Source organism: Danio rerio, chromosome 4, assembly GCF_052040795.2.
Source record: "Danio rerio strain M-AB ecotype USA chromosome 4, GRCz13ab, whole genome shotgun sequence".
In the NCBI taxonomy this organism is placed as follows: domain Eukaryota; kingdom Metazoa; phylum Chordata; class Actinopteri; order Cypriniformes; family Danionidae; genus Danio; species Danio rerio.
Window position 1 is genome coordinate 32,718,138 of NC_141024.2, and position 27,933 is coordinate 32,746,070.

Sequence of the window (27,933 nt, forward strand, 5' to 3'; positions counted from 1 at the left end):
TTTACGGCCATGAGATCTTAGCGTGTATTCCAGCGGGTAGACTGCACCTCTGTACCTGGGAGTGCCTTATTACGTCTCTGCGTGTGTTGCATTCATTCATGAGTAAGACTTGTTTCAAACCAATCAGTGCGCAATTTTGTGTATGAGGTGCAACTTCATTAATATGCATGATAGCTTCAAAGACTGTTTTTTACCAGTTACAGTGTTCAGATGGCAGAAACACACCACGTTGTGTTGCCGAGCAGGAGAACATGAATTGTTTGGAGATACGAGTCTTCAGTGTTGCTTTTATAATTTGTTGCAGTGAAGGTTTTGTTTTCATTTTCCCTCTATGAGAGCACAGCTGGACTCACGTGTGGATTACGGTGCACGCGACACGTGACAAAAATACTTGTCTAAGGAACATTGTTTACCCGATAGCTTTTCTCATCTGGAAATGGTGAATCCGGATTTGCCGCTCGTCTCCTTTTAATAAAGATGCGGCTCCAGTTGGTGTTTAATGTTCTGTTTGGTAAGCGATCAGTGGTCTTTGTTTATTCAGAGGCAAAGTTAGTTCATATCGTCAGCAATACTCTTTCAGTGTTTAAAGACAGACCTTAGTCAAATGATTTCTAGATGAATAAAGTTTACCGTACTTTAACATCACTACAATATTATGGACTGAAAAATCTGCTGCAAATACTGCTCTCCCGAGTGTAAACGTGTAAGCACCACAACCAAACTTACCGTTGTGTAGGATTTTCGCCGCATTTTGTGACAGGAATAACACACGCGGCTTTCTGACGCTACCTACCGAGTGCATCCAAGTTACAAAGAAATGCGGAGGTTTTTGTTCTCTCATTCGCCATGCGGTAACAAACATTGCATGAAAGATACACGCTTCCAGCAATTCCTTGAATCAAATATCTCATTTGTCACGAGGGGCATTAAGGAAATTCCTGAATAAAAGAGCCAAATTGCAGTTGTAGTCCCCCATTTAATAATTTGGCAAATAATTTAATTACTGATATCTATAAACACTGTAAGTTACTGTCTTTCTCCTCTGCCTCTGTGTTTGTTTTGCCTGTGTGAAAATTAGTGCATGTCCAAACTGACACTCCCATTTTTATGCAAATTTTTATGGACCTTGCCTTTTCCCCTCCTCCGTCACTCCCCCCTAAAATGAACTGGACACGCCCACTTTTCTGACTTTTTCCAAAGTAGAGGTGTGAAAACACCCTGCTGAAACAGGAAGGTTTCATGGCCCTTTTAGGATCTTAGTTTTTGGAAGAACTGGTCGAGCCCTGCAGGAGGTTTCAAGCCATGGGGCAAATGATGAATAGGATAGATCACTGGAAAAAGGGTTTCTCACCTTTGTTTCTGCAGGTGATGTACAGAGAAAAAGACGTCATATATCTTAAGCAGTTATGTGGTATTTAGATGATATTTTATTTGAACATAAAATATATGATATGTGTGTATTAATATTTATAGTATTTGCCATTACAGAAACCAACACAAATTAGCAACTTTTCAAAAGATGACCATCTTTCTTCAACATTGACATTAAGGTCACACTGTTCAACATTGTCAGTGCAAGGCCTCTTCAGGAGGTTATGTTTTGGCAACTTTGCCAAATCAATTTTCCTTACTTAAAGTCATTTTTTAAAAATGTTGTTTCAATACTTTACTTTCCAGGCAAATCAAAAGCCACCTTCCAGTTATTGTCAGCAATCAAGATAGGTTGTTGATGGCCACAGCGAATGCTAGAAAAGTCATACGTATATCTGGTAATTGCCCAGAAATTAAAAAAAAGGCTTTGTTCAGGGTATTGTGGTGAATTGTCACTGCAAGCAGATCCTCAATCATATATAAAAACCTTCCATTGGCTGTGTTTGTTTTTAAATGTGTTATTTTAAAAGAAAAAGTTATAAATATTTTACAATTTTAACATCAATGAGCTGCTGCACATAACTATTACAAATTACTTTTTTTTTTTTACCTTAAAGGCATCATTGCGCAAAGCCGAGTTGTTAAAATAATGGTGTTGATAAAATTATGAAATCCTGCAGTCTGAAATCCTGATGTCATGTAAAACGCGCAAATGACTGGATAAAAATAGATATGTTAATATTAGGGGTGTCAAAATTAATTGTTTCTTTGGTGCACCGCGATGCAGACGCAGACAATTCGGTATCGGTTCAGTAATAATCATAACCGGTTATTATATGTACGGACGTCATTTATCTCCTATGCGCTCTGTCGCGAGGGAGGTGAGCGCGAATATTTTCAACACTCAGCCAACGCAGGGCCGGCCCGTGGCATAGGCACCATAGGCAAATGCTAAGAGCGCTGTATATCCAGGAGGGCGCCAAAAATGAGCGCGGTTCAGTTGGTTTTGTTTTCGATATTCTTGACACACATTCAGTTACAGACGGCAATAACTCAAAAACCTCTTACCCTAAAAAGATCTAAAGTGTGTTTCCTACAAAAAGAGAAAGCTGGTTATGTTTCACAGCTGTCTTTCTTTTTTTGTCGCTCCACACTACGAGCACTGCTCCGTTTAAGCCCTCGCAATATGTGTTTAGCCGGGATAGCTCGCGCTGAGAGGAGCTCTCAGCAAGGGACCGTCAGAAAAGTGCTTCTTTTTTTCGTTTTTCTGCTCCACTCTTCGCGAGCTCTCCCTGTTGCGAGGGCTTAAGTGTGTGTGTGTGTGTGTGTGTGTGTGTGTGTTTGTTTCTTTGGTGCTGTCCATGTTTGTGTTTGAATGAGAGACAGTGTGGTGCTGTGTCTCTGTGTGTTTACAGACAGCTTGTTATAGCCTCTCCTCTAAAATATAACACTGTATATGGAAAGCATTGTCAATGCACCGTGATGCACTGAAATATCGAATTGAACCGAATCGAAGGCATGATAATCGTAACTGAACTGAACCGTGAGACCAGTATAGGTTCACACCTCTAGTTAATATCAACGTGCGAAAAGCGACTATCAACGCACTTTCTGCACGCATCTGTGTGGCCTGTTTTATCTGACATACATTTAATAGGCCACTATTATAAAAAAAAATGTATAAAATATTTTGTTATTAATAAAAAAAATTCATTAACGCAAACTGATTAAAACAATTTATTGAAATAATTTATACACAAAAATTATAAAAGCTCATGTTAACAATTGTATTTCCTAGAATTTCCAGAATTTCATTTCTGTAATTTGGTTTATTATTGTTCTTTAGGTTCAAGTTACTTCTGCAAAGGCACCACCTGATCCAGCTCAACCAAATGTTAAACAGTCATTTGCAAAAGGAATTAAGTTGGATTCCACATCCAAACAAGCCAAAGAACTAAATCTTCACGAGTTCACACTTGCATTCGTTTAAGTATAAAGCATATTTGGCGTGCTGTCCGGGGGGAGGGCTCTGAGCTCGAGGAGACACCCCAACTCGAGTTATTCCCCTTATAAGGAAACAAAGAGAAGTTGGGATTCGAGCGAAGTATCTAGCCCGGCCCCAGAGCGCTCCCCCCGGGAATGCAATGCAAGAGGTGAGGTGACGGGGTGGTGGAGGGATGCCAAAGTCGTGAGATGCTGCAGGTAAGACAGCTTTGGTATATATAGGCGTTGCTCAGAAACTGATTTGATGATGGCATAATTGTCAATGACGTATTCGATACTGAAACTTCTGCGCATGCTCCTCCCGAAATTTGTTTACAAACATCACTTCACGAGTTCACACTTGCATTCGTTTAAGTATAACGCATAATTGGCGTGCTGTCCGGGGGGAGGGCTCTGAGCTCGAGGAGACACCCCAACTCGAGTTATTCCCCTTATAAGGAAACAAAGAAGAGTTGGGATTCGAGCGAAGTATCTAGCCCGGCCCCAGAGCGCTCCCCAAAAAACGCTATTTGTTACAGGACAGGAGCCAGACAATGTGCAAGCCCCCCAAAATTTGCTGATCTTAAAAATTTGGAGGGGTGCTGTTGAGTTATAAGGTATGTGTTTCGGGAGGAAGCAGTTGCTGTGTTGATAGTGGTGCATGATGAATGTCTCTAGCAAGAGTGTCTGCTCCCACAGGAGACGGGCGTCTTCCGTGGGAGTGGTCACTGCATTAGCAATGTTGTGTGTTAAAGTATGCATCCCCGTAATAGCTGTCACTGTGCTGACAGTGGTGTGTGATGAGGTATGAGTCTCTCATAGGAGTGGTCAATGCGCTTGCAGTGGTGCATAAGGTGTACGTCTCCCGTAGGAGCAGTCACTGCGCTTGCAGTGGTGCATAATTATAAGGTGTACGTCTCCCGTAGGAGCGGTCCCTGCACTTGCAGTGGTGCATAATTATAAGGTGTACGTCTCCCGTAGGAGCAGTCACTGCACTTGCAGTGGTGCATAGTTATGAGATGTACGTCTCCCGTAGGAGCGGTCACTGCACTTGCAGTGGTGCATAATTATAAGGTGTACATCTCTCGTAGGAGCAGTCACTGCACTTGCAGTGGTGCATAATTATGAGGTGTACGTCTCCCGTAGGAGCGGTCACTGTACTAACAGTGGTGCATGATAATAAGGTGTGTGTTTCCTGTATGGGGTATGAGTGGTCGCTGCCCTAGCGGCAGTGTGTAATAAGGTGTACGTCTCCCATAGGAGCAGTCACTGCGCTTGCAGTGGTGCATAATTATAAGGTGTGCGTCTCCCGTAGGAGCAGTCACTGCACTTGCACGTCTCCCATAGGAGCGGTCACTGCACTTGCGGTGATGCATAATTATAAGGTGTACGTCTCCCATAGGAGCGGTCACTGCATTAGCGGTGGTGCATAATAAGATATGCGTCTCCCGTAGGAGTGGTCACTACACTAGCAGTAGTGTGTAATCAAGTGTGTGTCTCCCGTAGGAGCGGTCACTGCACTTGCAGTGGTGCATAATAAAGTGTACGTCTCCAGTGGGAGCGGTCACTACACTTGTAGTGGTGCATAATAATAAGGTGGGCTTCCCCCGTGGGAGCGGTCGCTGGACTAGCAGTGATGCTTGATGATGTGTACATCTCTAGTGGGAGCTGTCACTGCACTTGCGGTGGCACATGATAAATAAGGTGTGCTTCTCCCATAGGAGCAGTCACTGCGCTTGCAGTGGTGCATAATAATGATGTGTACGTCTACCATAGGAGCAGTCACTGCGCTTGCAGTGGAGCGTAATAAGGCGTGTGTCCCCAATGAGAGCGGTCGCTGTGCAGCAGCAACCTTATAATAGAACTCCTTGAAGGGGTTAATGACCAGGGTTAGGAAAGGTTTAGGGGTTGAAATGGTAAAAAGGGGGCAACGATAGCGCATTTCCACTGACTTTTAGGTTTAATTTCTGTGGAAAACTTAATTGATTGGATTAAAGGAACTTAAGGTAGTGCGAGGAGCATTGAGCAGTACCCAAAGTTTTGGATGGAGTTCCATGGTTTATACTGAGTGCAATTGCGACTTGAATGGCTGTGAAAATAGATGGGGTAAGCTAGTCATTGGATTCTGGATGGTTTCTGAGCTGAAGTTGCTTATCAGCTTGGTGTTATTATTACTTCATAATTACTTATCAAATTTATTTAATTAAGCAATTTATTTTATAGACACGTGTTGTCTATGTAAACGTTAATAACGTACTTAAGTTTATACATGTTAAGTACCTAGACGATGAATTTAAGGAATATAGTCTATACGTGGCCCAGGATCACAGGTGGGAGGAAAAGAGAAGAGGGGCTGCCGGCGTTAGTGACGTCAGCGGAGGCAGCCTCACGCTGGCACTTACTTCGGGGCCTGACAGAAAATTAGGGACTAGAGCCATTTGCGGAGGCGTGCTCATGCTACTGATGACCCTAGAATCACAGGTGGGAGGAAAAGAGAAGAGGGGCTGCCGGCGTAAGTGACGTCAGCTGAGGCAGCCTCACGCTGGCACTTACGTCGGGGCCCGACAGAAAGTTGGGCATTAGAGCCATTTGCAAAGGCGTGCTCACGCTACTGATGACCCTAGAATCACAGGTGGGAGGAAAAGAGAAGAGGGGCTGCCGGCATAAGTGACATCAGCGGAGGCAGCCTCACGCTGGCACTTACGTCGGGGTCTGACAGAAATTTAGGGACTAGAGCCATTCGCGGAGGCGTGCTCACGTTACTGATGACCCTAGAATCACAGGTGGGAGGGAAAGAGAAGAGGGACTGCCGGCGTAAGTGACGTCAGCGGAGGCAGCCTCACGCTGGCACTTACGTCGGGGCCCGACAGAAAGTTGGGGATTAGAGCCGTTTGCAGAGGCGTGCTCACGCTACTGATGACCCTAAAATCACAGGTGGGAGGAAAAGAGAAGAGGGGCTGCCGGCGTAAGTGACGTCAGCGGAGGCGGCCTCGCGCTCGCACTTACGTCGGGGCCTGACAGAAAGTTGGGGACTAGGGCCGTTTGCGGAGGCATGCTCGCGCTACTGATGACCCTAGGATCACGGGTGGAAGGAAAAGAGAAGAGAGAAGGGGCTGCCGGCGTTGGTGACATCAGCGGAGGCAGCCTCACGCTGGAACTTGCATCAGGGCCTGAACAAACCTGGTTAACCTGCAAGCGGCATGAAGGAAGACTCCGCTTGTTAAGTATTGACCTGTTGGTGACGTAAGTAATACTGTTTCCGGGTCCAAGCAGCCACTCATTTGAGTTGAGAAATTTATTAGTTTATGATCACTTTAAATTCTTATCACACAATAAAGTTAATTTTATACAAAATCAATGTACACAAGCATTGCTTGCTGCATAACAATTACCAAAAATCAATAAGCAATTTATAAAAATTAATCACTTTCTGCCCGTCAGATATAAGGTGTGGACGTATGTATAGGGTATATGCTGAGCTACTGCTGTTCCCATGCTGATACACTTCCAGTGACCTGTTATTGTAAAATTTTTCCGTTTTGTACGGTTCCTTATACGGCATCGATGTTGTAATGTCATTAAAATACATTCAGTTAAATAAACTTTAGCATTTATTTGGTTGCTCAAGCGTAAAATGAGACAGAAGCTGTTTACTCGCACGCGGTCGTCAGAATCGGCAGGCTAACGCATAAGCTCCATTAAACATACTGGGGTAAAATAAATGCTCATATTATAAAGATATGGCGATATCACTCAGCTAGTGGAGATCGCTCATTTTTAAAGAAAATAGACCTTAAACGCACTGGCTTTTGCATTGGCATTCAATTCGCCGGAAGTGCTTAGCCCAGGTTACTGGCAAATTAAGAGTCCTATTAGCATGCTTCGGCATATACCCCGTTGTAATAATGATTTCGAAAGTAATAAATTGCTTTGTAAACATTATAATTAACATTTCATGAGTCTCCCCATGCAGTAAGTTGAGAAATTATTTGCTTATGATCAATTTTAAACATATAACACGATAAGTTAGTTTTATACAGAGTCATGTTGTACACAACCATTTTTGGGCTTGCTGCATAACAAATACCAAACATTTTTAACAATTTATAAAATTAATCACTTGCATCATGTATGAGGCATAGACATATATTGTGATCATGATTTTCGAAAGTAATAAATCGCTTTGTAAACGTTATAATTACCATTTCATGGGTCTTCCCATGCAGTTGAATAGAGCGCTTGGACCCGGAAGCCGCTTCGCGTGACGTCACACTCACGAGCGGACTGGCTTGTTATTCCTAAATTTGGCGCGCCGAGAGCAGGGATTGCGGGCGCTACTAAGTGGAAATGTTCCGTGCGTGGGGGGTGGATGAGACCGTAGCGAAGACGTGCTCACGCTGTCATGGCGAATTGGCCGATGGTGGCGCTTCGCCTGTAGAGCGGTGGCCTGGCACTCGCTTGATCTGGGCCGGTGGTTTCCAACTCGGGAGCGGCTCAGGTTTGTTGCCGGTGTCTGAAAGAGCGGCGGCGTGGCGGGCCTAAGTTAAGACCGCGGACTCTGTTGATATGCTCTGCCGAGTGCTGATGCGCTGGACGTCGGCTTGGAGTTTGCAAGAGGAGCCGTGTCATCCTCATGGAAATTTGCTGTTTGGACGAGGCTACAGCGATTGGATGTGCCAATGCCAAAGTCGTGAGATGCTGCAGGTAAGACAGCTTTGGTATATATAGGCGTTGCTCAGAAACTGATTTGATGATGGGATAATTGTCAATGACGTATTCGATACTGAAACTTCTGCGCATGCTCCTCCCGAAATTTGTTTACAAACATCACATGCTGTAGCATATTTTATTGCCAAAGATATGATGCCTTTAAGAGTAGTGGAAAAACCTGGGTTTCTCCACCTAATGAAGAAGGCAATCCCTGTGTACAAGGTACCCTCTAGAACAGTGGTTCCCAACCTGGGGTCCAGAGTTCACAGGGGGGGCGCGGGAGAGGATAATTATTGAGGTAGAAAAAGGCATAAAAATGCTCCACTATTATAAAGGGCTTTGCAATTAATCGAAAATCCGTTTTAGATTTCGGTTTCAAAGGATTATAAAAAAGCATTAATCGAAATAATTGATTATTGCATCATATTTCGTATAGTTGTACACGTGTTGCTCTTAAAAGCGCGAAAGAGCTTATGTGTGTGTGCAGCACGATCACGCAGTCAGAAGCATGCGGCCGGTCAGCATTCACTCTCATTCGCACACTGAGACGAGCAGAGGAGCGCAGACATCTAAAGTCATCTTAACGTGAGCGCTTTAATGGTCAAATAGGTGTCAAAACGCGGTGTTTAGTGATTATTTACATTAACACTCATTTGTGTAATAAAAAAACGAGTTGAGGTTTAAAAGACGTGAAAGAGAAACCATTAAAGAGACAGCGCGCTATAATCCTTCTGCCGCCTGTTTTTATCATTATTAAACAAACATAACGAGAAAACCCTCGCTGCTCTTGACTGAAGGACTGCTGTAGCTAAAGTGTTTTTCTTACAGAGAAGATGCTTAAAGCACAGTTGTTTCATATTTTTATTCTATTGTATTTATTTCTCTTTCCTTTGCAGGGTGGGAAATAACTGTATGTATACAGTTGAAGTCAGAATTATTAGCCCTCTTGAATATAAGCAAACCTTTTCCTGCCCAATTTCTGTTTCATGGAAAGAATATTTTATTAACTTATTTCTGAACATAATAGTTTTGATATCTCATTTCTAATTACTGATTTCTTTTTGTCTTTTCTATAATGACAGCACATAATATTTTACTAGATATTTTTCAAAATACAAGCATTCAGATTAAAGTGCAGTTCAAAGGCTTAATTAGAGTAATAAGGCAAGTCATTATAATGATAGTTTATTCTGCAGACAATCAAAAATATATATTGCTTAAGGGGGCTAATAATATTGACCTTAAATTGGTTTCAAAATATTTAAACCTGTCTTTATTCTAGCTAAAATAAAACAAATAGAAGAAAAAATATTATAGGAAATACTGTTAAAATTCCTTGCTCTGTTAAACATAATCTGGGAAATATTTATAAAAAAAAAAATCTCAGGAGCGCTAATAATTTTGACTTTAACTGGCAATGGTTTTGAATAATCGTGATTACAATTATGACCAAAATAATCGTGATTATGATTTTTTCCAAAATCGAGCAGCCCTACTATTATATATGTATTTTTAAGTACCAAAAAATAAAAAATTATCTAAACACATGCTTAAAATTCCAACATAATAGTGAAAATAATTAATATAAATAACTTTAAATATTTATTTAAATTTTGCTCACTCGCGCAATCTGCTTGTCAACGTGTCGTAAAGGCAAAATCAAAACAAAAATGGCAGACAAACGTAAATGCACTGATTCTTCAGAGGCGAAGAAAAAGATTAGACAGTATGATAAAGCCTACCTAAATTTTGGTTTTATTGAAGGCCAAGACAAGTTAAAACTGATTAATTAATATTTTAATATTAAAATATATATTTTCTATACATATTACTATATATTAATATTACACAAACAAACACACACACACACACACATATATATGTGGGGGGGCCAAAGAAAAAGGTTGGGAACCACTGCTCTAGAACATACTTTTCCACCAATGAAATCCCTCGCATGTTTAAAGAAGTCAGAGCCAGTGTTGAAGGACAGCTGAAGGAAGCTGTGTGGTTTTCAGCTACCACGGATCTTTGGACCAGCAGTGGTGGAGGAGGGGAACCATTTTTAAGTTTTACAGTCCATTACCTCTCCTCAGATTGGCAACTTAAGTGTCATTGTTTAGAGTCTCTTTTTTTTCCTGAAGACCACACCTCAGAAAACATCACAGAAATGTTTGAAAACATGCTTCAGGACTGGAAGCTTTCAAAGGAAAATCTGTGTGGAATGACCACAGACAATGCCACAAATATGAAGAAGACCTTCTTGAAGTTTCCTTGTGTTTGGCTCACTTGCTTTGGACACAATCTAAATCTGGCCATCAACAAAGCCTTGAAGATCCAAATGGTTGATTCTGCTGTCAGATCATGCCGACACTTGATTCAAGCATTTTCTGGGAGTTGGAAAAAAAGAGAGAATTAAAAAAAAAACAGGCAGACCTGGAGCTCCCTGAGCATGCCCTCATCCATGATGTGATTACAAGATGGGGATCCACTTTTGAGATGATCAACAGGTTTTTAGAACAGCAACAGGCTATCTGTGCAGTCCTGGCTATTGACAGGAATACATGGCATTTAATGCCAAAAGACAATGACATTGCCACACTGGAAAATGTGAAGCAGACCCTTCAACCACTCTATGACCTTACTGATGTCCTGGCCTCAGAGAAACGGGTCACACTCTCATCACTTACACCAGTACTGGAGCATATCAGTGAAGTCCTCACTGAGCAACCTGAGGACAACCTACTCATCAGAGAGATGAAGCAAAAAATGAGGGAAGACTTGCTAATGAGATACACAGAGCAGGTGGAACAAGTGCTACAGATCTCCAGCTATGTGGATCCACGATTCAAAGAGAACTTCTGTAAAAACCTGGATAACACAGTTGAAGCATGTGTGGCAGAAGCCATGAAACTAGCAGAAGCTCTTCCAGAACATCCTCAAGCAGAAAAGGAAGGAAACGAGGCAGAAAAAGCATGCAGTAGCATCACCACCCCTAAAAGGAAAGAAAAAAGTCTGTCTGGGTTGATACAGCAAATTACTTCATCTAGGCAGAACAAAGCAATCTCTGAAAATAGTAATGTTTGTCTTAGGGATAAGGTCCAGGATGAAATTAAAATGTACAAAGCTCTTCCCACCGTCTCCACTGATGCTGACCCTCTGGATTGGTGGAAAAGGCATGGTGAAGAAATGCCTCTTCTGGCAAATGTGGCCAGAAAGTGCCTTGTATCCCTGCCACAAGTGTGCCTTCAGAGAGGATGTTCAGTACAAGTGGACACATTCTCTCACCTCAGCGGTCAAGATTAAGTCCTGAAAATCTCAACATGCTTACATTTCTTCATCACAACCTAGACTGAAAAAAACAACAACGCTTTAAATACATGTTTACAGCCATAAACTTGGTATTGCACTTTTGGTCTCCCATTTATCCTGCTTATAAGGAAGGACAGTTTAAGTTTATTTTTTCTAATCTTAATAGACCTTGCTTGTTTATTCCTTCTAATTTAATTTATTAAAATGGGAGATTTTTCAGTTTATTTTTATAAAAGACTTCTATAGTTCTATTAAAATGGTTCTTTCAAAAGTTTGTTGAAATAAAACCTTTGTTCAGTCAGAAAATGTGTTCTTATTCTTTTCAGAGTCTTTGCTATGAGAATTACTATTTAATACCGTATACCGCGAAACCGTCAAACCGTGGTATTGTTTTAGACGATTATCATACCGTAAAAAATTCATACCGTTACAACCCTAATATATATATATATATATATATAAATATAAATAATGCAGCGGACGCCTTTCCAGTTGCAACTAATCTATGGGAAACATCCATACATCTCTGTGATGAGGTGACTTGTCCCTGGCTGACAAACAGTGCTCAACATTCAAACATAATTCACTTACCAAAATTATCCAGAAAAGCTTGAGGCGATTCGGGTGCACACATCCGCCATCAGCACATTAGTTTTCACACACACACAAACGCATCCACAAACGCATTTCTTCATTGCATCCATAACGCACGCTATAGTCACAAATACACGCATATACACATGTTGTTTGAGTGTTTAATGTTTTCGGTTATTGTTTGTTTAATTTTTACCGATTGTTTGGTTTCCGTGTTTCTCCTTCATCTGTCTTCCTGGTTGCTCTTCCATCGGCTGGTCAAAGAGAGCGCCTCCCAGCGGCCTGGCTAAATAGTGCCGGGTTTAACGTGGATTGCTCCAGAGCAACCGGAAGCAGACTCGTCCATTGTCCTCTAGAGAAGGGGGGGAAATGGGTTTATACTTTTCTTTATGTGTTTAAATGTTCATGTTTACATGTTTATATCTTTATATCTTGATCTATTTTAGTTAACATTGATTAATTGTGACTGTTTGGGGTTTAATGGTTTTTAAATACTAAACTGGAGAACATGAACTGATGTTTATACTTACCTTTTAATTAGGGTATGTTGGTCTGTGTTAAGGGGGTGGGGCTTCACCCTTAAAAGGCAGCCCCAAACAACTATTCGGGGTCAGTTCACCTGGCGAGCGAGCGAGCTACTGTGGTGCTGTAAGCGATCTGTGACTTGTATATTTTTATTGTGATTGTACATATCGTTTTGTTTGTTGTTTATTTGTTCTTTTATTTTTTTGGTTTGTTTTGCTACTTTGCTGGGTTTTGGGTTTCACTCTCGTACACTGTAAATAAACCATCACTTTACACGTTATATCAGCGAGTTGTGCCATCATTTTGAGGTTTTCTCATTTTTTTTATATCCTTTGAGAACCCACTACGAGCCTTCCTGGCTTGTAAACCTCACAATCTCATTCACATTACGGCCAATTTAGCATATTCCATTAACCTACAGTACAGCGCAGCGCATGCCGCATGTCTTTGGATTTGTGGGAAACTGAAGCACCTGGAGGAAATCCACGCAGCACGGGGGTCAGAAAGACACTGACTAATATAAAGAAGAAGACTACATTTCTTAAATAATGACTTTAAAGCTATAAAATGAGAGGAATAATCAGGAGATGATCCGTGCTGTGCAGCAGCCTCACATGTAAAGATATTTTCCCATGGGCCGCGGGAAAAAAGTGGCAAAGGGAAAGCAACGATTTGCAGCAGATTCGGGAGCAAATTAAAAATCCCACTGCTTGTGCATGCACGACTCTTTGTTTAATTTAAACCTATGTGCTTACATTTAGAACATTTTGTATATTACAGTGAGCCTGCAATGCATTAAAACTTTTCCTTGCAAGCAACAATTGTTAGAAAGTGCAAATTCTCTCTCTCTCACGCAAATGCGCGCGGTCAAGCACAATTAGCTACTATATATTATAACAAATATTTAATTTCATGTTAATAGGTCTAAATAATAGCCTATATTTAAAAATATATTGCTACTAATGTAGCCTATTGAACAATAAGCAGTTTCACGGCTCACTCGCTGCGAACAGCTGTGTCTCAGACCTCTTTCAGTTCTTTAAGTTGCCATGGTAGCACACAACATCATCAATGTATCTATGCTCGACTTTTAAGGTTTCACGACAGAAACGTGCACGAGCAGTTATCTAGATTATTTAAACTGAACTCTAGTTTAGTTAGACTAGTTAGATCAAATGATCTTCAACTTGCTGTTATGGAACCAATTTAAGCGTGGACGTTTAGTTCGGCTCATTGAAGACAGGCTTTTGACTTTAATCCCCGCTTTTCTTAACCACTTTTATGAAATAGCCCCCTGGTGGGGTTGGTCCTAGGCAGTAAGGGCATGTTTGCTCAGTGGGCTTGAATCTATTTGGAATCTGACTTGCATTTGTCCTAAGTTCTTAAGTCAAATATTTAGGAATTATTTTGCCTTGCCACAGGTAATTAGTCATTGCAACCAGCTGCTTTTTTGTCAGTCTGTCCCCACCAATACAAACTTTAAATTCTTCAGTCTCAGATAAGTCTTCTGACAAGCTGCTGTTTGCTCTTGATCCCTCAATTACGATGTCCTCTCTCTCCTAAAATGTCCACCACATTGCCATATATATGTGAAGACACCAGTATTGTCTCTTCGTTCCTTTACAAAGGCAATACCAGTGTCCCAACAATCGATCAAAAGACCCTTTCGTGCGACCAAAGAGACGCCATCTTTCTCTCCTGCCCGAATAAACTGAAAAGTAAATAACTCTTCCAGGGTCTTCGTGTGTTGTGAGGGCATGGAAGGGCATGTTGTGAGGGCATGGAAGAGTTTGTGTGTTGTGTGTTAAGTGTTCATCGGCCTGATAGTCTGAGGGAAGAAACTTTCCTTCAGCCGACTGGTGCTTGACCGGATGCTGCAGAACCAACTGCCTGAGGGTAGCAGAGGGAAAAGTCTATGGCTTGGGTGGCTGGAGTCGCTGATAATTCTCTTGGCTTTCCTCATGCACCGCCTGGTGTAGATGTCCTGGAGGGAGGGAAGTTCACCTCCTACTACTTGTCCAGCAGTTTGCACAATCCTATGTAGGCCTGTACGATTGCTGTTGGTGATTCCATACCAGGTGGTGATAAAGCCAGACAGGATGCTCTCCACAATGCAGGTGTAGAATGAGCGGAGGATGTGGGGGGTCATTCCAAACCTCCTGAGATGCCTGAGGAAGAAGAGGCGTTGTTGTGCCTTCCTCAGCACTGTGTCTATGTGAGCAGTCTATGTCAAATCCTCAGCGATGTGTACTCCAAGAAAGTTGAAAGTGCTGACTCTCTCCACTGGTGTCCCGTTGATGGTGATGGGGGTGTGTTCTCTCTTCTCTCTCCTGAAATCCACCACCAGCTCCTTGGTTTTGCTGATGTTGAGTGAGAGGTGGTTTTCCTGACACCACTGCATCATGGCCGTCTCATCATTATCTGTGATTAGGCTCACCACCATTGTGTCATGAGCAAATTTAGGGATGACGTTGGATATGTGTTTGGCTGTACAGTCGTGTGTACAGAAAGTACGGGAGTGGGCTGAGAACACAGCCCTGTGGAGCACCAGTGTTGAGGATCAGTGTGGGCAAAGTAATGTTGTTCATTCTGACCACCTGGTGTCTGCTTGACAGTAAGTCCAGGATCCAGTTGCACAGAGAGCGTTATAGACCCAGATACTGGAGCTTCACCACCAGCTTGGCAGGCACTATGGTGTTGAATGCTGAGCTGTAGTCCACAAACAGCATTCTCACATGTGTTTTTGTTTTCCAGGTGAGACAGAGCAGTGTGCAAGGTGAAAGCAATTGCATTATCAGTAGAGCAATTATTTCTGTATGCAAATTGCACAAGGTAAGTGTGAGCGGGCGGTACTGAGATGTGCTTTTTAATCAGCTTCTCAAAACACTTGCCGAAGATGGGTGTCAGAGCAATTGGACGCCTGTCATTCAAGCATGTGGTTTTAGCTGATTTTGGTATGTGCACCATAGTAGCTGTCTTAAAGCATGTGGGAACCACAGACCAAGAGAGCGAGAGCTTAAAGATGTCCGTGTAAACTCCCGCTAGTTGGTGTGTGCATGCTTTAAGTACACGTCCAGGGATGCCATCTGGGCCCATAGCTTTTCGAATTTTCACACGACGGAAAGATCTTGTTACGCACCTTGCGTTATTTGTGTTAAATTGACCCTCTACCTCCTCTCTGTATTGACCTTTTGCTGCTTTGATGGTTTTCCTGAGGTTGTAATTTGCTTGTTGTTGTTCCTCAGCATTTCTGGATTTAAAGGCAGAAGCTCGCACTGATAAGGTTGTTCAAAATTCACCATTGATCCATGGTTTTTAGTTGAGGATAGATACAGACAGTTTTTGAAGGGACCACGTCTTCTATGCATTTTCTAATGAAGAATGTAATGGTGTCTGAGTACGCTTTAATGTCGTCATCACAAGCTGTTTGGAACATCTCCCAATCCACGTGTTTAAAACAGTCTTGAAGTATGGAATCCGATTGGTCCATCCAGCTCTGAAACGTCCTGTTTCTGCCTGCAAGCAGGAAAGAGCAGAACAGAAGAGTGATCTAATTTGCCAAACGGTGGTCAAAAGAGGGATTTGTAGGCGTCCCAGAATGGGGAATAGCAATGGTCCAAAATATGGTCACCACGCGTGTTTGTGGTAATGTGTTGATAGAATTTTGGAGCAATTTTCCTGAGATTGGCGTTGTTAAAGTCCCCTGTAACAATAAACGCTGCCTTCGGGTGTGCGGTTTCCTGCTTGCTTATGCTCCCATACAGTTCCCTGAGCGCCTGCTCTCTGTTGGCTTGAGGGTGGATGTAGACAGCCGTAATAATCACAGCTGTGAACTCCCTTGGTAGCCAGTATGGCAGACACCGAAGCATAAGGTATTCCAGATCAGGAGAACAAAATGATCTAGCTGGGTGTATGTTCCTCTCATCACACTATGAGTTGTTAATAAAGAAACACACACCTCCTCCTTTGCTTTTCCCTGTGAGTTCTTTCGTTCAGTCCATGCGCTGCACGGAGAACCCCGAAAGTTCAGCATCTGTGTCTGGTACCCCCGCAGATAGCCAGGTTTCTATAAGGCGGATAATTCAGCAGTTTCTTGTTTCCCGTTGGAAGGAAAGTTTGTTGTCTAATGACTGAATGTTAGCCAGCAGAATGGTGTGGAGCAGAGGTCGAAATTCACGGCGTCTTAGTCTGATGAGGACGCCGGCTCTCTTTCCTCTTTCTATTCCTAAATATAATCTGAAACTGGGTAATGTTTAACTTTATTCATTATTCAAATCATTTCAAAAATTAAATACTGATTAAAATACTCCGTGTTAAATATCAATTAATTCATAACAAATTAATTGTAGCCTACCGTTTTTACTACCTGACCCACATGGTCTTTGAATAACCCATAACCAAACCATAAATAAATAAAGTTACAAACAAATGACCACCTGACAATCACTTTTTTTCCGCAGGACTCTGGCATAAATAGACACAGCAGGCCCGTAGCCCGCCTGGTGAAAGGGGTGGTTTGATTTTCTCAAAAAGTGGAGCTTTTTGCAGTTAAACGACATAGTTTTTATTTAACTATGAGATTTAAATACTGCATTTTACTGAATTTTCTTTGTTGAATTAGCTTGTCAGATGTCATCATAACCACACTTTTTGATGTACTAAAAATATTTCCAAAAAATTGCAATTCCAAAAATTAAAACAATTTATTACATCATATATCATTAGGAAAAAATAGCAATCTGTTTAAAGTTTTCAAGTAAAAAAATAGCCTACTATCATTTATTAGACAAATAAACAAACTGGCCAGCACATCCAACTGTCCTCAGTCACAATTTGGCCATTTCAATAAAAAAAAAATAATTAAAACAATAATAAAAATTATACAATAATAATTAATTCTTCATTTTTTTTGCCTCCAGTTAAAAAAATTAAGCCTTATTTGATGGATTATTTTCATTATTTATGATGACAAAGCAGTCAAAATTGGACGAAAATAGTACAAATGGGCTCATATATGCGGCAAATTCTGGACCTTTGTCAGTGAGGTTGAGTCTTTCGAACCCCCCTGGCTTTTATGCTTGTAGTGAACATGTTTTAATAGAATTTTGTCTGTAAAAGCGCACCTACAGGCGTTTCATGCACAGGTCAGATTTTCTCCAGGTCATAATTTATTTCATATATATTTATTTTGTCCAAAAAATTATTACACCTATCCAGTTTCATCTGGAATGCATCACAGATCCCCTTCTGAAGTGGTTTGAGTGACTGGATTTATATCCGATCGGAATAAAACAAATTAAGTGACCAATCAGCCTCAAAAACACAGATGTGACGGGATGAGGACTCCACTTGCCATTAAAGCCTTCATTGGACAGTTATTTTAAAAAAGGTCAAAAATAGAGAAAGGGAGATCATGTAACTTACTGGACAAATCAATACATTTACTGGACGTCCCGGCTGGCTAATGAAGCCAGTAAGCTCAGGCTTCATCGTGCCTAAATTTTATGGCCCGATTGCAGCTCTCTGCATTCCCGCTGCTGTAAATCCTTTTTGAAATTTCTGAATAAATCATTATTATTCTTATTGAACTGAATTGAGAGAGAGAGACATAGCGGTGCTGTGCGTCGCTTGGCGTGCTCTCTTTCTCTCTCTCTGTGTGTGTGTCTGCGTGCGAATAAGAGGAGTGTCCCGCGCAGAAGAATACAAACAAGACAAAACAGGTGACCGCGAGCCTAAGGGTCGCATATAAGGTATTCAGTTTCTGAATGGTTTAGGCACAAGCTAACAGTTTGGTGACGCTGTCTGAGCCTTAAGTCATAGTTTTTTTTTATTACGCCGGTAATACCGGATACCGGGGTAAAATATTGAGGCGGTTTGACGGTATCAAAATTTGGATACCGCCCAAGCCGAGTAGTAAGAGCTAAAATTAATTTGGGACGGTTGTCAACTCATTTTGCACAGCACCAGAATTGAGAACCACTGCTCTGAGGTACTCAAAATAACAAACTATCATACTCAAAATGAACTGCCTTCCTAAAGTTACTTCTCCACTTCAGTATATGCCTGTGAATATTTCTTTACAATATTTAAAAGTTTGATAATTAGGTCAATTAATTTCTCTGGAACAATGAGCACCCTTGGTTGCATAGGAGTACATCCCAACAGCCAGTTGATAAGAAAGGGTTGGGGCTTCTTGAGCATTTATTTAATTTTTACGCCTTCAGTCTGAGACATCTCGCACACTGGTCCATCCCTCCTGAGAGAGCTCCATCTTGGTTTATTGTTGAACAAGCCATCCTACTTCCCCTTCCACCACTACAATGGTTATCCATCTATTCATTTTATTTTGTAAATGTGTTACTTTTGGGGCTGATCTAAAAAATTTAACAATTTTTACTGTTAGGTGCAGGCAAGGACTGTTTCTGCCATTTGCAGATAATGTTGTCTCTTTGGCTTCATAGGACATGGACCTTCAGCATGCAGTGGGACGGTTTGCTGCTGAGTGTGACATGGCAGGGAGAGAAACAGCACCTCTAAGTCAGAGACCAAGGTGCTTGACTGGAAAAAAGGTGGCCATCTCCAGTCCTTATCCCAAATGGAGTTCAAGTAGCTGCATTTTTTTTATGAGAAATGGAATGTGAGATTTAAAGATGCAGCGGCAGCAGTAATGCAGTGTATGTGAAGGAGCTGGGACGAAAGGCAATGTTCTCAATTTACAGTTGAATCTAGGTTCCTACTCTCACCTGTGGTCTTGACTGAAAGGACAAGATCTCGAATACAACCGAACACATTTCACAAAGTGTTATGACCCACTTGCTTGAGTCACAACATAAAAGAGAGATGAACTAACAAAATAGCCTGAATGCAAATTATTTATTATAAAACTTAACTCATAAAACAATCAATCAAAGCAACCAACAAATGTCTAGGGATAATAATGAAGATAAAGAACTTAGGATAAGGAGGATATTATGATATAAAGAGGATATAATCACAACAACACTTTAACTACATTATATAGGTAATGTAAAACAAAACCATAAGGTTAAAGAGTCAATGAGATGGCAGGTCTTGACATGAGGACTCCTAAGTAGCCACAGGTCCTGGGGTAGCTAGCACAAACAACTTTTATATACCCATTAATGAGTAATGCAGGCATCCAATCAGGATTTACCACATACTCCAATCTGGAGTTTTGGGATCATCAAAGTGTATTAATATTGTAAAACTTAAAACCTGTCGCTCTTCCCTAATCATAAAATATTCATTAAGTTTGTATTCTACTCAAAAAAGTAAATGTAGTAAACTAGAAAGAATCTTGAATCTAAAAGTAAAGAAACTTTAATAATAAAAGCTGCAACACAGGACAATTGAATGGGCTTTCTAAACTTGAGGCCCTGGTATATGCAAACTAAATGTCCTAGAGCTCCACCTTCTTTGATGTGCAGTGTCTTCCCAGTGATTTGTTTCTCATTCAGGGAGTCAGACAGAAAACATCATCCAAAACAACACTAGCTACATGAATACACTGGAGAGTGGAGTACAGATGTATCCGCACCTGTACAATCACTTGCAAAGTGACTTTAAGCCGCAGAGGTGCTGTTTGCCAGATGTTTATGAAACTGTTCTTCTTTCAGCCGCCATCATTGTTTACAGTAAACGCGAGGAGCACAACACATTTACAACCCACCTAATGCAGTGTAAGAGTGTTGGAAAACAGTATACCGTCACTCAGCCTTTTCAAACATTATTCAGACATGAAACATCCTTTGCACATGAGAAAATGTTTTACTGCATTCATGTCATGTGTGCAACCTTCTGTCCAATTCTGTAGACACTGATCAGATCTGTACGGTTTCTCTCCAGTGTGAATTCTCTTTTGTGTGATTCAGATGTGTTCACTGATTAAACCTCTTGTCAAAGTGTGAACACTTGTACGGTCTGTCAAGTGTAAAATGTCTGGTGCAGTTTAAATTTTGTAATAAAAGTCTTCCCACACTCAAGCACATACTCTTTCACAACAGTGTGAATTTTTATGTGTTCATTAAGGTTTGCTGATCGGTTGAAACTCTTCCCACCTGAGTGCATGTAAATGGTTTATCTCCAGTGTGGGTCTTCATGTGTTTATTAAGGTCTGAGAAGTTGCTGAAACTCATCCCACACCGCAGCTGCGGTCACACTAGAGTTTGAGCATGCGAAATTCTGTTGTACAGCGCTGCGAAAAGGAGCGGGATTAAACAAGATGATTAGACATTTAAAAAAGCGTTTGGAGTGTGAGTGATTGGTCCATTTTTAAAATTTCTGTCCAGAGGTCATGTTTCGATCTTCGATTAGTTTCACACAGTCAAGTGATGCGATTTCGCAGGTCAGAGTTCACCAAGCTTAAACTTTGCAACGCATTGAACTGCGAAACTTTACGCACGAACGTTTCCGGTCTGACACATTCGTCTATGAAAGGAAGTCTATGGGGAGAAAAGTCCAGTGTGACCGTGGCTCAAGTGCAAGTGAATGGTTTCTCTCCTGTGTGGCTTACCATGTGTATATTAAGGCATGATGATTGACTGAATATCCTACCACACTAAGTGCAAGAGAATGGTTCCTCTCCAGTGTGGTTCCTCATGTGTCGATTAAGGTTTGATGAGCAGTTAAAACTCTTCCCACACTTAGTGCATGTGAATGGTTTCTCCCCAGTGTGGATCCTCATGTGTTTATTAAGAGATGTTGATTGGCTGAAACTCTTCCCACACAGAGTGCATGTAAATGGTTTCTCTCCAGTGTGGACCCTCAAGTGTAGATTAAGGGATGATGATATGCTGAAACTCTTCCCACACTGAGTGCATGTGTATGGTTTCTCTCCAGTGTGGATCCTCATGTGTAGATTAAAGTTGAATGACTGACTGAAACTCTTCCCACACTGAGTGCATGTGAATGGTTTCTTTCCAGTGTGGATCCTCTTGTGTTTATTAAGGTTTGATGAGCAGTTAAAACTCTTCCCACACTGAGTGCATGTGAATGGTTTCTCTCCGGTGTGGATCCTCATGTGTTCATTAAGGTGTTCTGATCGGTTGAAACTCTTCCCACACTGAGAGCATGTGAATGGTTTCTCTCCAGTGTGGATCCTCATGTGAATCTTAAGAATGTCTTTTCTTCCAAAACTCTTTCCACACTGAGTGCAGGTGAAGCGATTTGTGTCTCTCCTTTTAAAAATACCATCAGTCTGTAAATGATTTTTTTCCTCAATTTTGACATGATGTTCCTCCTCTTTACTCCCCTCGTACTCTTCAATTAGGTCTGAAATAAAAAAAAACATTAGTTTTCATTAAGTCTTTAAAACTCTCATCAAAAGCTGAAAAGTGAAAAGACACTGGAAACATTGGCTACACACACTGTAATTTTGATGCACATTAAATGTAAAATAAATGAGATCATATTGTGTTTGGTCCATTAGCGTGTATACATTTAAGCAGATTCAAGTCATCTTTATTTATCTAATGCTTTTACAGTGTTAATTGTGTCAAAGCCGCTTAACATAGAAGTTATAGTGAATTGAAACCATGTCAGTTCAGTTTTCCAAATCTATCTCCTATGCACGATGTCGCGATACTAGGATAGAGGCGAGGGGGAGTGAAGGCTGCACAGCACACAAGCCACTATTTCACTATACGAAGAAATGCTGTAAAACTCCATCTCTGCCTCTCTCTCACTTTGGACACATGACCTGCTGCACTGGCCTGTTTGTAAGGTAACTTTTCCTCTCCTCTTGTCTGTTTAAGCAATAATTTTGGATCCGGACACGAGAGTGTCAGTGGTGCGAGTTTTCTCCACTGTGTCTATTACGGATTACCTGTGATAACAGTGTATTATGTGTGTTAAAGCACTGGCACTCTTGCTCATTGTATTAAAATAAACCACTGAGGGGTTTATAATTATGTTTCTGTGTATTATGGTACTGTAGTGATAATGTCATGTTTACATGCTTTACGTCTCCACATTATACTGTTGATATTCATTGTTGCTACGCAACAATGTGCGCTCAACAATGTGCAAAGACTGTAACCGCGGCTGTTCTTCCCGCCATCGGTGAACAGCGCTTTCATTTCTAAAGCTGATCGCACCTTTTCTGTTGAGAAGGTGAAGACAATAACCAAAAATCAGAAAATATTATATAAAAATCTGAAAATATGAAGTGTAAGACCAGCTTAATTAAAAACAATCAAAATAAAACATTTTAGAATACTAAATTATAGCAATAAGCCATTAAATATTTAATTCAACACAGTAATATACACATTTTCTTGTTTTTTTTATTTTAATTTTATTTTTTTTACAATAAAATCTAAATCAAGTGAATTAGTGCAACATGATTTAGTTTGCTTGTTTAGTTTAGTTTCACAAGTGCTTCCAGAAGATGGAACTTCAGTTTACTGTGGTATTAACCAATCAATCAAACTTCAAAAACTCCCAAAGTGTGAGTGTGTGAGTGTATGTGTGTGAGAGTGAATAATGTGTGTAAGAGAGAGTCTGAGAAACAGTGCGATTGTACCTGTGTGTGTGTGTGTGTGTGTGTGTGTGTGTGTGTGTGTGTGTGTGTGTGCGCGCGTCTGTCTGTGTGTGTAAAAGAGTGTAATTATATGTGTTTGTGTGTGCGTTTGCCCTTGTATATGTATAACAACATTAGTATTACACAGATATTACGAGGAGATGGTGAATTATGTGGACATTATGTATGACATGCAATCGTACTAAATATTTTTTATTTTCAGAAAGTAAAACTACACATAATATGGGAGAAATGACTAGAAATAGTAAACTTGCTTTACTTGCTACTTGCTCTACAAACAATTGTTTGCATAACTATATAGACCAAGTAGAATAATATAATAAGGAAATATCAGTTTGCAACATCAAACAGCAAGTAGTTTTTTTTTTTTTTTTTTGGAGCAGTAAACATATCAGGCTGAATAATGATATAATAATGAATCATGGACTTCTTCTGTCTTCATTAGTTTCAAAAACACAGGTTTCTTTACAATTTAAAATGGCATCTTTGGATATCTTTTCTGCTGGAGACAAAGTTGTCCTGAAAAACCTAAAAAAAAAAATGTAAAAAAAAACGAAAGATATCATCTTATGCCTTAGCAGTATAATACTTTTAGGATCTAAAAATGTATTCTTAAAAAAAAAAAAGTCTCAAGTAAAAAGATGTCAATGGTGGTGCCTGCTGGTACATGAAGAATATGGTCAATCCTTAGGAATTTTACACTCAAATGTTTGCATATCATCAGCATGCTGTAATCCATTTCTTAATCAGCGAAAGTCATTTTTAGACTAGTTTGTTGGCCAGTTGTAGTCAGTGCAATGCTAAATGTTATTGCTCCACTATAATTTGTTTGTTTTGATCTGTTTGTTTGGAATACTGTACGATGTTTTATAATAATTAATTATTTTAGTGTCCATTTTATTTAGCATATTTAAAATTGGGGGCATCCACGTTTTCTGACATACTTTAAACCAGGGTTTCTGCAGGTTTCAACAAATTAAATTTAAAACATTTAAAGACAGTTTTAAGACCATTATGAATTAAATTTGTTGACTCATAATGGGCTAAAGGGTAAAGAATTTTTCAAATAGACCAGATGAAAAAGATTTCTATTTCCTCTATCAAAAAATGTCATAATTTATTAAATTTAATAATACAATAATGAATAATAATAAATTAAAATATTTTAGATATTTCTTAGCAAAATATCTTAAATATTGTGTAAAAACAAGCAAGCTTTACTTGTATCCACACACGTTTTTTCCAACATAAACTTTCTTTAAAATGAAAAAAAAAACAAAAACTGAACAAATGTTTTAAAAGTTTAAAAAACTATTATAAACTAAATCTATGCATTATAATCTGTCCAGATCGATGTCCTCAGCAGTAAATGCATGGAGCACGTTTAAACAAATGTTATTGTGAGGAAAATAATTAAACCATTATGATAAAAAGAGTTGAAATTATCTTTTTGAATAAAAGTTTTATTGAGATGGATTGGTGGTGATTGTATGGGTTTTGGTCAGATTGGGAAGAAAAATATGAACAAAGGAAAATGAAGACTTGTTTAAAAAAAGATTTACAACATAATATTTCAGTAAATTTAAGATTTTTGAAGGCTAAAATTTGGATTGGAATTTAAGAAATTTTAAGACCTCGTGGAAACCCTGTTTACACACAACAGCCCTGGTAATTAGTTATAGTAATAAGAGAAAATGGGAGACTAATAATACATAAAATAATTGACAAAAGACACGAGAACAAGTAACAAGAAAAAATCTCATTCTGTCTTTCAATGAGTGCTTATGTGCATTTAAGAGAACTAGGCAGCACACTCAAGGCTGCAAGATGGATTTAATTTAGTATTCTAATTAAAAATATATCTGAATGAAGATCAAATGACTGAGATAGAGGTAAAGTTGGTTTTATATTCACACATTCTGACTTTCCCCTTAATAATATAATTTCATAAAAGTGTTATTTGCAAACTCTAATTAGCGAAATCTTATTAGCAGCCAATGACTATCAAAGTACAACATTGTTCACAGTCAAATAAACAGTGTTAATGTTGTTTTCAAGTCATACTTGCATGCTAATTCCGATCAAATATTCAAAGTAACATTATAAACAATATAGAGACTTCTAAATGAACAAATGTGCGAATATAAAACCAATTTTACCTCTATATGACTGAGTTGGTCTTTGAGAATGAAAATCAACCTGTTTGTTCCTGCAGATCTTCCTGTTTGACTGTGAATGTTTCTTCAATCTTCACATCTTCACTCTCCTCTTTAATAAACGCCATCTTTATAACAGTGTGGAGATCAGTCGCTTCAGCAGGAGTTTTCCTCTGTGTTTGGAAACTTTATCCTGTTTAAAAATAACAAAACAATAAAAATTCTTCCTGTTAAAATAAATAAAACAATGAACAGAAATAAAATAACTTCTTTTCAACACTTGCTTCAACAGTTTCTTTATATGAGAGTAATTGCAAAAAAGAAATCAGGTAAGTCCGAGCATATAGGTAAAGTTGGATTTATATTTGCACTTTCGGACTTTCCCCTTAATAATATAATTTCAAGTATATTTGCAAACTCTAAATAGCAAAATCATATTAGCAGCCTATAGACCCTTTCACACATACAGACCTTTCCGGAAAATTACAGGCAATTTTCCAGAAAGGTTGTATGTGTGAACGGGCCCTTTTTGAAAATACCGGTAAATTCGTTCTGGCTATTTTCCAGAAAGAGAAGTTGTAACATTACCGGTTATTTGCTGGAATGCTGTGCCGTGTAAATGCAGAAGGAAGATTGCTGGAAAGAGCGCGTACACGTCTAGAACGTGCTGACGTGAGACACCTGCTTTAGCCAATCAGAATAGTCAGACGCATTCACGTGCGCGCGGTTTAAAAGAATAAAAGCCTTTGAATATTTTTCCAGACACCTTTAGCTGCTAGATGTTATTCAGATAACGTTTCTATGTTCCTTCTTAATGCTAACTGTGTAAATAATTATTGATAAAATGTTTATGATAATCCATTGTTTGTTTACCTTCAAGCTTTGCGTGTGCCCGTGAGCGAAAGCACACACACATATCATGAACATCTCGACATGCGAAAGTGTTCTTCTATATGTTTTCATTAGAGTTGTACTCAATACTGATCCATCCAAAGAGTTTGTAATGTAGTCAAATGTTTACAAACACAAGCGCAGCCGTTTAGAGGTCATTTCTAGTTAATGATGTCAAAATTTACCGGCATTTGGCGATGGATGTGTGAATGCTCTTTTCCGGAAAAATTCCGTAACGTCCTCACCTGTGTGAACAGCGCTTTTTTTAAATTACCGGTAAAGTCGTTCCGGAAATTTTGCGGATATTTACCGGTATTACTGTGTGAAAGGGGCTAATGACTATCAAAGTGCATAGAGGTAAAGTTGGTTTTATATTCACATATTCGTTCATTAAGAAGTCTCTATATTGTTTACCATGTTACTTTGAATATTCGATTTGAAATAGCATGCAAGTGTGACTTTCTGCAGGCTTTCTGCACTAAACAACATTAGCACTGTTTATTTGACTGTGAACAATGTTGTACTTTGATAGTCATTGGCTGCTAATATGATTTAGCTATTTAGAGTTCGCAAATAATGCTTTAATGAAACTATATAATTAAGGGGAAGTCTGAATGTACGATTATAAAACCAACTTTACCTCTATTCAAAGTACAACATTGTTCACAGTCAAATAAACAGTGTTACTATTGTTTTCAAGTCATTCTTGCATGCTAATTCCATTTGAATATTCAAAGTAACATGGTAAACAATATAGAGACTTCTTAATAAAAGAATGTGCGAATATTACAACAACTTTACCTCTATAGTCCGAGCTAGAAAGAATAAGCTGATTAAAACTAGTACTCATAGTTCTCATACATAGTGATGTATATTTAGAATGGAATGACATTATGCCTTTTAATCCATTAAACCTTCATTAAAATACTTATTACACACATTTATGTTGCTTTAGTTTATTCAAACAATAGCCCTCATTACTGCGAGTAAAATAATACTACATAAAGTGTTAAAATAATTTTGTCAACAGCAGCATTATGCAATAATGTTAAGCATAATTTAGCATCAGATGAAAAAAAGCCTTAAACTTTAATCAATCGCTTTATATAAGTGTAAATGCTTTAAAACAAACCTTTCTCCAGCTGAATCAAGCTCAAGAGCGTCGCAGCCTCATGACGTCACAACACGCCAAAATAAAAGTCTTTTCTTTTGTTTTGCTTTTTTGCCATTTGCTGTAGCTGTCTTCTTCTGGTGTTTTATGGCGGTTTGGCAAACCAACGAATAGGTGCATTACCGCCAACTACTGATCTGGAGTTTGGATTGTGCATAATTGAGGTACAAAGAAAACACTTATATATAAATTAAATAACTATATAATAATAATAATAATAATAAAGAAAAAAACTAAATTCTATGCATTATTCCTTTATTTCCCAAATATTTAATTAACATTTCATGAATTCTTGATTGTCTAAGCCCATTTCCTAGCAAGACTTTCAAAGAAATTACCTTACCTTTCAGCTGTCCTAATTCTTGTATTAACTTAAACCTCTCTCTTTCATAAGCAGCGCATTCTAAAAGTATATGATTATGTTTCCAACTCTCTGGTCTTAATATAAATGCTACAATGGCCTTTGTATTTAAAATCTTAATTGCACAGTAGTTCAGCCATGGTTATAGTACAACTTGTTGGTTTTGTTTTAAACGTGGTAAAACATGGTTATGTGTGATAAAAGTATGTTAATCTATTTGTATGTTTGTGAAAATATTAATAAATCTTCAACTGTTATTGAGAGTGGTGTGTCGTGTTTATTATAAATGAGCAGCTGTTGC

The 27,933-nt window shown here is 39.4% G+C and overlaps 1 protein-coding gene and 1 pseudogene across 3 annotated transcripts; one reads left to right on the plus strand and one right to left on the minus strand.

The window, feature by feature from the left end:
* Nucleotides 1–1,302: 1,302 nt before the first annotated feature.
* LOC148680254 (E3 SUMO-protein ligase ZBED1-like) lies at nt 1,303–10,370 on the plus strand (annotated as a pseudogene).
* An 8,976-nt stretch (nt 10,371–19,346) lies between these two features.
* LOC110438632 (uncharacterized) lies at nt 19,347–27,282 on the minus strand. Of its 3 annotated transcripts, none has more exons than XM_087249464.2 (3): nt 27,233–27,282; nt 25,253–25,402; nt 19,347–21,783 (listed from the first exon to the last, which is right to left on the minus strand). In XM_087249464.2, the coding sequence occupies exons 2-3, from the start codon at nt 25,335–25,337 to the stop codon at nt 21,071–21,073; spliced, it is 798 nt and encodes a 265-aa protein (XP_087105590.1). In that variant the 5' UTR covers nt 25,338–25,402; nt 27,233–27,282; the 3' UTR covers nt 19,347–21,070. The 3 variants fall into 3 exon arrangements, with proteins under 3 accessions (XP_087105590.1, XP_087105592.2, XP_087105591.1); XM_087249466.2 differs by having other exon boundaries at nt 19,347–23,581; XM_087249465.2 differs by having other exon boundaries at nt 25,213–25,402.
* Between the last annotated feature and the right edge of the window lie 651 nt (nt 27,283–27,933).